The sequence below is a fragment of the Convolutriloba macropyga genome, chromosome 11, assembly GCF_964194025.1.
Source record: "Convolutriloba macropyga chromosome 11, txConMacr16.3, whole genome shotgun sequence".
In the NCBI taxonomy this organism is placed as follows: Eukaryota; Metazoa; Xenacoelomorpha; order Acoela; family Convolutidae; genus Convolutriloba; species Convolutriloba macropyga.
The window spans coordinates 34179592-34192501 of record NC_134478.1 but is presented as its reverse complement, the minus strand read 5'-3'; the positions used below and the strand labels follow the sequence as shown (position 1 = coordinate 34192501).

The 12910-nt window shown below is 33.5% G+C and overlaps 2 protein-coding genes across 2 annotated transcripts in view; both read right to left on the bottom strand.

Moving 5' to 3' along the window:
* LOC142349901 (endoplasmic reticulum-Golgi intermediate compartment protein 3-like) overlaps positions 1–12910 on the bottom strand; it is a 448624-nt gene that overhangs the window by 17676 nt on the left and 418038 nt on the right. The window contains exon 3 of the mRNA XM_075401747.1: positions 1732–1844. Coding sequence (XP_075257862.1) covers positions 1732–1844 — 113 coding nt within the window. The remainder of the gene's footprint in view (positions 1–1731; positions 1845–12910) is intronic.
* Positions 1–12910, bottom strand: part of LOC142349903 (uncharacterized) — a 471688-nt gene that overhangs the window by 40748 nt on the left and 418030 nt on the right. The window lies entirely within an intron of this gene.

Below are 12910 nucleotides of genomic sequence, written 5' to 3'. Positions count from 1 at the left end.
TTCCTTAATAATTTCAAAAAAAATAAACTTATTCAACTTCCTTCCATTCACAAATTTTGCTCTACATGCCTCCATTTGTCTAAGTTTCTGGTCGCATTCGTAATGTTCAATTCGAAAGAACTACGTTTCTAATTAAAAAAATAAGGTTGTTTTCAAGCAATTTTAATATAAGTGGCTACATTGGTACTTGTAAATTTTGTTCACGTTCGAAACAAAGTAGTTAACTTAAAGTAATCTCCCAAAAGCCAGAAGTTTCATCCTTCGCTTCTGTTTGATTTGGCAATTCGCAACTTTTTATGACCACTCATAACTCTGTTTCGATGAAAAATGTTTTGTAAAATTAGTTATATCATGTCTCTGATATGAAAATGTTCATTTCATTAAACTGCTTTCCATATATCAGCACCTTAAATAAAATTTGTATTAAAATACCTGCCCAAAAAAAACGATTTTTTACCAGTCGTGCGCTCGAAATAGCACTTAGCAAAGCAAGTATCTCACCCAAGAAACTTTGTATGAAAGGCCTTTCAGCAATGGCATTTAGCTTTGGAGCCGACATGGCGTCGTATAATAGATAAGCGGCATACTGTCGCAAAATACAGTTCACTGAGACCAAAAACTAAAGAAGCTTCGCCAAAAAATGCAATCCTTAAATTAAATTCTTTTGATTACAATTAGGGTTCATATTCTTAATTTACAATTAATGAGAGTGCAGAAATCATTTTTTGAGCAAGGTAAGGGAGTAACGAGTGACGCTGAGCACAGATTCAGCTGCTGGGTGGCAGAACACGCTGAAAATATGCGCTGACTTCTTGGAGCGTGATGGAATGATCGCAACAAAACTCGCTGATGAGGGGTGTCGTAGGGGGGTATGGGGTCTAACCGCCAAAAACTACCACACGCACTATGATTTTATGGCTTCTAAGCTGCTTTGATGAATTGTACAATAACAGCTTAGCACAGCTCTAAGAGAGCTGTTCAGAGACTTAAAGCCCTTGGGTTTTACCAGTTCATCCCGTTTTTTCGACGAAAAGGCAAATCAATCAACTGAGCGAAAGAACATGCTGGAAGAAAATGTCACGCGTTTGCATCACACGTTAACAAACTAAACCGACTAACGCCAGGCGAGTTGCTATGGATCGAGATGGAGGGAGGAGGGAGATAGAGTTGGGGGGTCCAAATTGCCAGGTGGAGGGGTCTGGACGGGGTGACTGAGTGGGGGGGGGGGATTGCGGGGGCCAAAGCAAAGATTAAAAACCGTCCTTCAAACCAAGAAATTGTCTCAGTTTCGGTGAATCCACACCTAGAGACTACTAAGAGAGCTGCTCAGCCACTTAATGCCCTCTGGGCTTCACCTGTTTATCCCGTTTTTGAGGACGAAAGGTTAATAGGGTCGGAGGAAAAGTCAGTCAAGCGAAAAGTCGCAAAAGAAGACCACATGACTAACATAATTGCTACAAACTCCCTTTGGGAGCAATTAGTAATTGCTTCAAACTGCGTTCGAGTGCCTCACATATCTCATTGCCGCGAATATTAGGAAAAAGGCGAGAGCTATCACATTTGAGTTGCAAACGGTTTACAAATTTCATTAACCTTTTGATACCCCTAAAACCGAATGATTTTGTGTAATTTATTTACATGTGTAGTTACATTCCATTTGGGTTCTGACTATCAATGTTTGATCACAATGGTGTTCGAAATTTAGTTTCGCAGCTGCTATACAGAACTAACCCAGGCTAGTTTTGAATATTTCATGCTTGATGTCAAAGTGCTGCTCCCCAGACACATCCACTGCGTCCACTGTCAACAATTGACACGCCATCCGAGGGAATGTCACGTCGAATCTACACAAAAAGATTAACTAATCTAACATTTGGTTACCAAATGGCTCGTTAAGAAGACATAGCATAGCAGCTATCCTAGAATTCAAAATTTTAAATTCAGTTGAAATCGAATCTAAATTTCGTCATCTCTCTTATTATCAGTTGTTAAGCTTGTAAGCAACAAACTTGGCATATTGCAAGCCGTGATCGCTTCGTCAATCTGCAGTGTCAAAAAGATAATAAGACTGAAAGAAATTTCTCTTTTTCTTAATTGTTGAAGTGTTATATTTTGATTTAAAATCTGTATAACTTATTGCTGCTTCTCTTAGCTGCTCTCAAATAACCTTAAATTAGAATATCTCCTTGAATTAATATACACAAAAGTCATTTTGAAATTGATGAAAGTCATTTTTGAGAGAGAAGTCACGTGCGACCAAAAAGTTAATCGCGCGAATGACCAAAAAAAACTAGAGCAAGAGTCGAGTATGAACGGATTAGGAAAACCAATTAAAAAGAAATCCTATCATAAAAATTGGAAAAAAAATAAAAACCAAAGTAAAAATTGCCAATGTGAACAAACCAAAAACCAATTTTTCACTGTTTTCTCACTACTTAAAAGTTGGAGTGAAAAAATGTTGCACCACAAATCCACTCGCTTCTTCGCTCCATTTCTTGTTCCGGCGCGACCAAAATCATCACTTCAGAATGACTTCAAAAATCAAGAAAGGGTATGAGCAGATCTTATAAAAATCAAAGCTGAAAAAATTGTATCTTGTCTTAAAACATTTATTCTTTACCTCGCTGGATTTGATTCAAATATGTGCTTAAAATTTCCAACCGTCATAGAATTCAATCTTTGCAGAATTTGAACTAATCAAGCAAAAGGCAAAACCAGCCAAACCAGTTATTTCCAAAACAGCCCCAAGAAAACTAGCAGAAAAAATAGCAGTCAAAAGGTATCAAAGTAATTCCAAAAATTTTTCAGAGCTGAATTACAATAAACGAAATCAATTGCGAAATAGCAAAAAAATTATTAACAACCCAAAAATACCAAATGATTAAACTGATAAAAAGCAGATTAAAAAAAACATTTAGGTCTTAGGAGAAAATAGAATGATACGGAGAATACGCGCTAGATTATGGAAAATGGTCGCACATTGTAAAAAAAATAGAGCAACAAAAAGAAGAAATAGCAATTTTTGAAAACTTAAAATCAAATTTGAAGAAAAATGAAGCAGAAAAAGAGATACATATTTAAATTTAGAACTCGAGGCTTGGAAAAACAAAAGATATGTCCTCTTTTCTAAAACAAAGCCAGAAACTTGCCGAAAAAAAGCCACCGTTGACCCGCTTGAACCACATTGGGATTGGAACTGAAAAAAAAGGCAACGAATTGACCGAAACTTTTCCTGTTTTTTTTTCAGTGTCAAAAATTGTTCCAATTTGGAGTGCAGTTTCAGTTAGATTCTAAAACTAAACATATTTCAGCTTCTAAACTGAAGGCTATTCAGCATAACAATAATGCCAGTTAGCAATCGTATTAATGAACTTTGATAACCTAATGCACTATTGACTTAGTGACCGGTCTTTATATGTTCATCCCGTTTCAATTAATTTTGCTCTTATGACTGACCTTATTCACTGCATTACGTAATTCGATACGTAAAGGAATTTAAAATCCAGTCAGTAGAAAAAGTGAGTGAAGTAAGTCGGAAGTCAAGCGTGATGATCGTGACTAAGGTAAGACGAAAAGCGTGATCAAAAGGTAAAGCGAAATAAAAAGAGCACCTAAATAATAATCATTGAGAGGTTGACGCCTACTATTTATAAAAAACGTAGATCAGTTCACATAGTCGAAACATCTTTTAAAATAGACATTTTAAAACAGCACTTATGAAACAAATTTTTGATAATTTTGGAAACATAACGCCGAAAATATTCAATTACTAAAAGTACCGAAAAATCCCTCACGGTGCACAGATAGACAAAAATCGTCTTATAAATTAAACAAAGTTATGAACAGTAATCAAATATGAAAAATAACCATAAAAAGTGAATTATTACGAGGGGAACTTCCTAAAATTCGTTCAATAAAAAAAAGTTCAATGAATGATTAATCAAAGGGAAGTTGCCATAAGCACTGAAACTTCAAACTCGCCCGAAAATCCAAAAGCAAGGCAAAAAAATTGTGATTGTGCCCATATTGCACTTGAAACGCATTATTGAGCTCTCAAAAACACTGTGGTATCAATTTCAGAGGATTACATATTAATGTAGCATCGCCCCAAAAAGTATTTGTACTAAAACCCAAATAACTAAAAACAAAAAAGCAAAATGCACAAAACCTGCTAAAACGGTTGCCTATATGCCCCAATCTCTCAAAAAATTTCTTCAAAGCCAAAAGTCACTATGAACGCAGCTTAGGATAAAAAAAATCCTCTCGCTCAGAAATAGAACTCCAGAAGCTGCTCGAAGCACCGGTCCCTCTAATACCAAACTGGAAACTAAACTCTGATCTTTTGTCAAAGTAATTTCATAGTAATTGCAACAAATGTTCAGAGCTGCATTACATTAAATGAAAAACATAAAAAAATCCAAAAGATGAAAATCATTAAAACTTTAAACGACCGATAAGAAGCAGAACAAAAAACCCATAGGTCTTAGGAGAAAGAGAGAAAGATACGGAGTACACGCGCTAGAATATGGAAAATGGGTGCACATTGTATAAAAAACAGAGCAGCAAAGAATAATATGCAATTCTTGAAAACTTAAAAATCAAATTTGAAGACAAATGAAGTAGAAAAAGAAGTACATTTTATAATTTAGAATTCGAGGGTTGGAAAAATTAAAGATCCGTCCTCCTTTCTGAAAAGCCGGAAAATTGCCAAAAAATAGCCGCCCTTGACCCGCTTGACGCATTTTGTGATTGGAACTGAGAAAAAAGAAGACAAATTGACCAACATCTTATTTTTGTTTAGTCAAGTTTTCCAATTTGACGTGGTTTCAGTTAGATTCTAAAACTACACTTATTTCAAACGGAAGGCTATTAAGCATAAAACTAAAGCCAGCTAGCAATCGTATTAATGAACGTTGATAACCTAATGCACTATTGACTTTATGACAGGACTTTATATGTGCATCCAGTTTCTTTTAATTTTGCTCTTATGATTTTGACCTTAGGCACTACATTACGTAATTCAATACGTGAATTAATTTAAAATCCATTCAGTTGAAACAATGATTGAAGTAAGTCGGAAGTCAAGCGTGAAAAACTGACTAATGTAAGACGAAAAGATTGATCAAAAATTAAAGCGAATATAAAAAAAGCGCTTAAAAAATAATCATTGAGAGGCTGGCCGCGGCTACTAATGAAAAATAATTAATGTATAAACAGTTCAGAGTCGAAAAATTAAACATTTTAAAACTGCACTTATCAAACAAATTTTTGATAAATTTTAAAACAAAACGCCAAGAAATATTCGATTACTAGAAGTACAAAACAACAATGACGGTGCACAGAAACACAAAAATCGTCGTGTAATTGAAAGAAATAAGAAAAAAATATGGACAACAGCCAGAAAAGTCGGATTAGAGAACAACTTTTTTGAAAAAAACATTCAGTGAACGATTGGATTCAAAGGGAAGTTGCCAAAAGCACTGAAACTTTAAAAAATTCGCCCAAAATGGAAAGCAAGAAATGAAAAAAGACCACGGAAAAAGATAAGATTGTGCCCATATTATAATTGAAAAGCTTTATTGGACTCTCAAAAACACTGTGGTATCAATTTCAGAGGGTGACATATTAATGCAGCATCGCCCCAAAAAATTTTTCTACTAAAACCCAAATGACTAGAAACAAAAAAGGCAAATGTATAAAAACTGCTAAAATGGTTGCCTATATGCACCATTCTAAAAAAAATAAAAGCCGAAAACTCACTCTATGAACGCAACGTAGGATCAAAAAATTTCACTGGCTCAGAAATAGAAATCCGGAAGCTGTTTGAAGCGTCGGTCCCTCTAAAACCAAATTGAAAACGAAACCCTGTTCTTTTGTCAGAGTAATTGCAAAGTAATTGCAACAAATGTTCAGAGCTGCATTACATTAAATTAAATCAATTTCTCTCAAAAAATATTTTCAAATCCGTAAAGTCACTCTATGAAAGCAGCGTACGATCAAAAAACTCCTCTCGCTCAGAAAAAGAACTCTGGAAGCTGCTCAAAGCGCCGGTCCCTCTAAAACGAAAATGGAAACTAAACTCTGATCTTATGCCAAAGTAATTTCATAGTAATTGCAACAAATGTTCAGAGCTGCATTACATTAAATGAAAAACATAAAAAAATCCAAAAGATGAAAATCATTAAAACTTTAAACGACCGATAAGAAGCAGAACAAAAAACCCATAGGTCTTAGGAGAAAGAGAGAAAGATACGGAGTACACGCGCTAGAATATGGAAAATGGGTGCACATTGTATAAAAAACAGAGCAGCAAAGAATAATATGCAATTCTTGAAAACTTAAAAATCAAATTTGAAGACAAATGAAGTAGAAAAAGAAGTACATTTTATAATTTAGAATTCGAGGGTTGGAAAAATTAAAGATCCGTCCTCCTTTCTGAAAAGCCGGAAAATTGCCAAAAAATAGCCGCCCTTGACCCGCTTGACGCATTTTGTGATTGGAACTGAGAAAAAAGAAGACAAATTGACCAACATCTTATTTTTGTTTAGTCAAGTTTTCCAATTTGACGTGGTTTCAGTTAGATTCTAAAACTACACTTATTTCAAACGGAAGGCTATTAAGCATAAAACTAAAGCCAGCTAGCAATCGTATTAATGAACGTTGATAACCTAATGCACTATTGACTTTATGACAGGACTTTATATGTGCATCCAGTTTCTTTTAATTTTGCTCTTATGATTTTGACCTTAGGCACTACATTACGTAATTCAATACGTGAATTAATTTAAAATCCATTCAGTTGAAACAATGATTGAAGTAAGTCGGAAGTCAAGCGTGAAAAACTGACTAATGTAAGACGAAAAGATTGATCAAAAATTAAAGCGAATATAAAAAAAGCGCTTAAAAAATAATCATTGAGAGGCTGGCCGCGGCTACTAATGAAAAATAATTAATGTATAAACAGTTCAGAGTCGAAAAATTAAACATTTTAAAACTGCACTTATCAAACAAATTTTTGATAAATTTTAAAACAAAACGCCAAGAAATATTCGATTACTAGAAGTACAAAACAACAATGACGGTGCACAGAAACACAAAAATCGTCGTGTAATTGAAAGAAATAAGAAAAAAATATGGACAACAGCCAGAAAAGTCGGATTAGAGAACAACTTTTTTGAAAAAAACATTCAGTGAACGATTGGATTCAAAGGGAAGTTGCCAAAAGCACTGAAACTTTAAAAAATTCGCCCAAAATGGAAAGCAAGAAATGAAAAAAGACCACGGAAAAAGATAAGATTGTGCCCATATTATAATTGAAAAGCTTTATTGGACTCTCAAAAACACTGTGGTATCAATTTCAGAGGGTGACATATTAATGCAGCATCGCCCCAAAAAATTTTTCTACTAAAACCCAAATGACTAGAAACAAAAAAGGCAAATGTATAAAAACTGCTAAAATGGTTGCCTATATGCACCATTCTAAAAAAAATAAAAGCCGAAAACTCACTCTATGAACGCAACGTAGGATCAAAAAATTTCACTGGCTCAGAAATAGAAATCCGGAAGCTGTTTGAAGCGTCGGTCCCTCTAAAACCAAATTGAAAACGAAACCCTGTTCTTTTGTCAGAGTAATTGCAAAGTAATTGCAACAAATGTTCAGAGCTGCATTACATTAAATTAAATCAATTTCTCTCAAAAAATATTTTCAAATCCGTAAAGTCACTCTATGAAAGCAGCGTACGATCAAAAAACTCCTCTCGCTCAGAAAAAGAACTCTGGAAGCTGCTCAAAGCGCCGGTCCCTCTAAAACGAAAATGGAAACTAAACTCTGATCTTATGCCAAAGTAATTTCAAAGTAATTGAAACAAATGTTTAGAGCTGCATTACATTAAATGAAAAATATTAAAAAATCAAAAAGATGAAAATCATTAAAACCTTAAACGACTGATAAAAAGCAGAACAGAAAAACCCATGGGTCTTAAGAGAAAGATAGAAAGATACGGAGTACACGCGCTAGAATATGGAGAATGGGTGCACATGGTAAAAAACAGAGCAACAAAGACTAATTCGCAATTCTTGAAAAATTTAAAATCAAATTTAAAGACAAATGAAGTAGAAAAAGAAGTACATTTTAAAATTTAGAATTCGAGGGCTGGAAAAATTAAAGATCCGTCCTCCTTTCTGAAAAGCCAGAAAATTGCCAAAAAATAGCCACCCTTGACCCGCTTGACGCATTTTGGGATTGGAACTGAGAAAAAAGAAGACAAATTGACCAACATCTTATTTTTGTTTAGTCAAGTTTTCCAATTTGACGTGGTTTCAGTTAGATTCTTAAACTACACTTATTTCAAACGGAAGGCTATTAAGCATAAAACTAATGCCAGCTAGCAATCGTATTAATGAACGTTGATAACCTAATGCACTATTGACTTAATGACAGGACTTTATATGTGCATCCAGTTTCTTTTAATTTTGCTCTTATGATTTTGACCTTAGGCACTACATTACGTAATTCAATACCTGAAATAATTTAAAATCCATTTAGTTGAAACAATGATTGAAGTAAGTCGGAAGTCAAGCGTGAAAAACTGACTAATGTAAGACGAAAAGATTGATCAAAAATTAAAGCGAATATAAAAAAACGCTTAAACAATAATCATTGAGAGGCTGACCGCGGCTATTAATGAAAATTAATTAATGTATAAACAGTTCAGAGTCGAAAAATTAGACATTTTAAAACTGCACTTATCAAACAAATTTTTGATAAATTTTAAAACAAAACGCCAAGAAATATTCGATTACTAGAAGTACAAAACAACAATGACGGTGCACAGAAACACAAAAATCGTCGTGTAATTGAAACAGAAATAAGAAAAAAATATGGACAACAGCCAGAAAAATCGGATTAGAGAACAACTTTTTTGAAAAAAAAACATTCAGTGAACGATTGGATTCAAAGGGAAGTTGCCAAAAGCACTGAAACTTTAAAAAATTCGCCCAAAATGGAAAGCAAGAAATGAAAAAAGACCACGGAAAAAGATAAGATTGTGCCCATATTAAAATTGAAAAGCTTTATTGGACTCAAAAACACTGTGGTATCAATTTCAGAGGGTGACATATTAATGCAGCATCGCCCCAAAAAATTTTTCTACTAAAACCCAAATGACTAGAAACAAAAAAGGCAAATGTATAAAAACTGCTAAAATGGTTGCCTATATGCACCATTCTAAAAAAAATAAAAGCCGAAAACTCATTCTATGAACGCAACGTAGGATCAAAAAATTTCACTGGCTCAGAAATAGAATTCCGGAAGCTGTTTGAAGCGTCGGTCCCTCTAAAACCAAATTGAAAACGAAACCCTGTTCTTTTGTCATAGTAAATGCAAAGTAATTGCAACACATGTTCAGAGCTGCATTACATTAAATTAAATCAATTTCGAAACAGAAAGAAACATTAAAAAATCAAAAAGACCAAAATCATTAAATTTTTAAACAACTGATAAAAAGCAGAACGAAAAACCTATAAGTATTAGCAGAAAGATAGAATGATTGGGATTGGAAATGAAAAAAAGGAGAAAATGACAAATTTTTTTCGTCAAAAAGTGTTCCAATTTGTTGTGCATTTTCAGTTGGATTCTAAAGCTTAACTTAATTCAGCTTCTAAACTAACCTTTCTGAAGGCTATTAAGTATAACACTAAAGATAACTAGCAAACGTATTAATAAACTTTGATAACCTAATGCACTATTGACTTACTGACCGGGCTTTATATGTTCATCCCGTTTCATTTAATTTTTCTCTTATGACATTGACCTTATTCACTACATTACGTAAAATTCAATAAGTGAAGGAATTTAAAATCCAGTCAGTTGAAAAATTGAGTGAAGTAAGTCGAAAGTCAAGCGTGAAGATCGTGACTAATGTAAGACGAAAAGAGTGATCAAAAAGTAAAGCGAATTAAAGAGCCCCTAAATGATAATCCTTGAGAGGCTGACGGCGCTATTAATAAATAATTAATGTTAAAACAGTTCACAGATTCGAAACGCTTTAAAATTTAGACATCTTAAAACTGCACTTATGAAAAAAAATTTGATAATTTTGGAAACAACGCCAAAAAATAAGCAATTATTAAAAGCACAAAACATCCGTGACGGTGCACAGATAGACAAAAAAATCGTCGAGTAATTGAACAAAAATACGAGCAATAAAAAAAATTGGACAAAAACCAGAAAAATCGGATAAGTACAAGGACAACTTTATAAAAAAAAAGTGAAAGTGAAAGATTAATCAAAGGGAAATTGCCAGAAGCACTAAAACTTTTTAAAAAATTGGCCCAAAAATCAAAAGCAGGAAATGGAAAAAGGAAAAGAAATTGCGATTGTGACCATATTGCACTTGAAACGCATTATTGGGCTCTCAAAAACACTGTGGTATCAATTTCAGAGGGTTATATATTAATGCAGCATTACATATTAATAAACGAAATTGCAAATGCAACTTCTTTTTGTCTTCAGATCTTTTGACTTCAGTTCTTCTTTCCTACATTTGATTTAATTGAAAAAATATTTGGTTAAAATTTAAACCTATGTCGTAACGAGAAATCCTCGTCATAAAGAAAGCAAGCACACTAAAACAATTACGGCGTCTTTCAAAAACAATTCAAGAACTTAAATTTTAGGTCCGAAATGCTGAACCAGAGCACTAACTGTGAAATCTTGAAACCGCAAAATTGTCTAAGTAATATAACTGGTAAAATGCAAAATTGAAAAATAGCCAAATTCAAGATGGGTAATAATAGTTAAGAAAAAACCTGACCGAGCTTTGTCAAAAATTTAGACACAAAAATAGCCAAATGCACAAAATCTGCTAAAACGGTTGTCTAAAAGCTCAATTCTCTCAAGAAGTTTTTTTCCAAACCGAAAAGTCACTCTATGAACGCAGCCTATGATCAAAAAATTCCTCTCTCACAAATAGAACTCCGGAATCTACTCGAAGCGTCGGTCCCTCTAAAACCAAATTGAAAACGAAACCCTAATCTTGTCAAAGTAATTTCAAAGTAATTCCAACAAATGTTCAGAGCTGCATTACATTAAACGAAATCAATTCCGAAATAGAAAAAATAAAAAATTAAAAAGACCAAAATCATCAAAATTTTAAACAACTGATAAAAAGCAGAACAAAAAAGTATAGGTCTTAGAAGGAAGAAAGAGTGATAGAGAATACGCGTTAGAAGATGGAGAATGGGCCCACATTGTAAAAAAAAACAGAGCAGCAAAGACTAATTTTCAATTCCTGAAAACTTAAAATCAAATCAAGACAAATGCAAAAAAAGAAGTACATTTTATAATTTAGAAATCGAGGCTTGGAAAAATTAAAAATCTGTCCTCCTTTCTAAAACAAAGCCAAAAACTTGCCGAAAATAGGCCACCGTTGACCCGCTTGATGCACATTGGGATTGGAACTAAAAAAAGGCGACGAATTGACCGAAATTTTTCCTGTTTTTTTTTTCAGTGTCAAAAATTGTTCCAATTTGGAGTGCAGTTTCAGTTAGATTCTAAAACTAAACTTAATTCAGCTTCTAAACGGAAGGCTATTAAGCATAACACTAATGACAGCTAGCAATCGTATTAAAGAACTTTGATAAACTAAGGCACTATTGACTGAATGACCGGGCTCTTTATGTTCATCCAGATTTTAATTTTGCTCTTATGACTTTGACCTTATTCACTACATTACGTAATTCAATACGTGAATTAATTTAATATCCATTCAGTTGAAACAAAGATTGAAGTAAGTCAGAAATCAAGCGTGAAAATCGTGACTAATGCAAGACGAAAAGAGTGATCAAAAGGTAAAGCGAAATAAAAAAGCGCCTAAATAATATTCATTGAGAGGCTGACGGCGACTATTAGGAAAAAAAATTGAAGTAAAAACAGTTTACAGAGTCGAAACATTTTGAAAATTAGACACTTTAAAACTGCATTTATGAAAAAAAAATTTGATAATTTTGGAAACAACGCCAAAAAATAATCAACTATTAAAAGCACAAAAACATCCGTGACGGTGCACAGATAGACAAAAAAATCGTCGAGTAATTGAACAAAAACAAGAACAATAAAAAAAATGGACAAAAACCAGAAAAATCGGATAAGTACAAGGACAACTTTATAAAAAAAAGTGAAAGTGAAAGATTAATCAAAGGGAAATTGCCAGAAGCACTAAAACTTTTTAAAAAATTGCCCCAAAAATCAAAAGCAAGAAATGGAAAAAAGGAAAAGAAATTGTGATTGTGACCATATGCACTTGAAACGCATTATTGGGCTCTCAAAGACAATGTGTTATCAATTTCAGAGGATTACATATTTATGCAGCATCGCCGCAAAAAGTATTTGTACTAAAACCCAAATGACTAGAAACAAAAAAAAGCCAAATCCAAAAAACCTGCTAAAACGAGTGCTAATATGCGTCATTCTCTCAAAAAAAATTTTCAAATCCGTAAAGTCACTCTATGAAAGCAGCGTACGAGCAAAAAACTCCTCTCGCTCAGAAATAGAACTCTGGAAGCTGCTCAAACCGCCGGTCCCTCTAAAACGAAAATGGAAACCAAACTCTGATCTTATGTCAAAGTAATTTCAAAGTAATTGAAACAAATGTTTAGAGCTGCATTACATTAAATAAAAAACATTAAAAAATCAAAAAGATGAAAATCATTAAAACTTAAACGACTGATAAAAAGCAGAACAGAAAAACCCATGGGTCTTAAGAGAAAGATACGGAGTACACGCGCTAGAATATGGAGAATGGGTGCACATTGTAAAAAACAGAGCAACAAAGACTAATTCGCAATTCTTGAAAACTTAAAATCAAATTTAAAGACAAATGAAGTAGAAAAAGAAGTACACTTTATATTT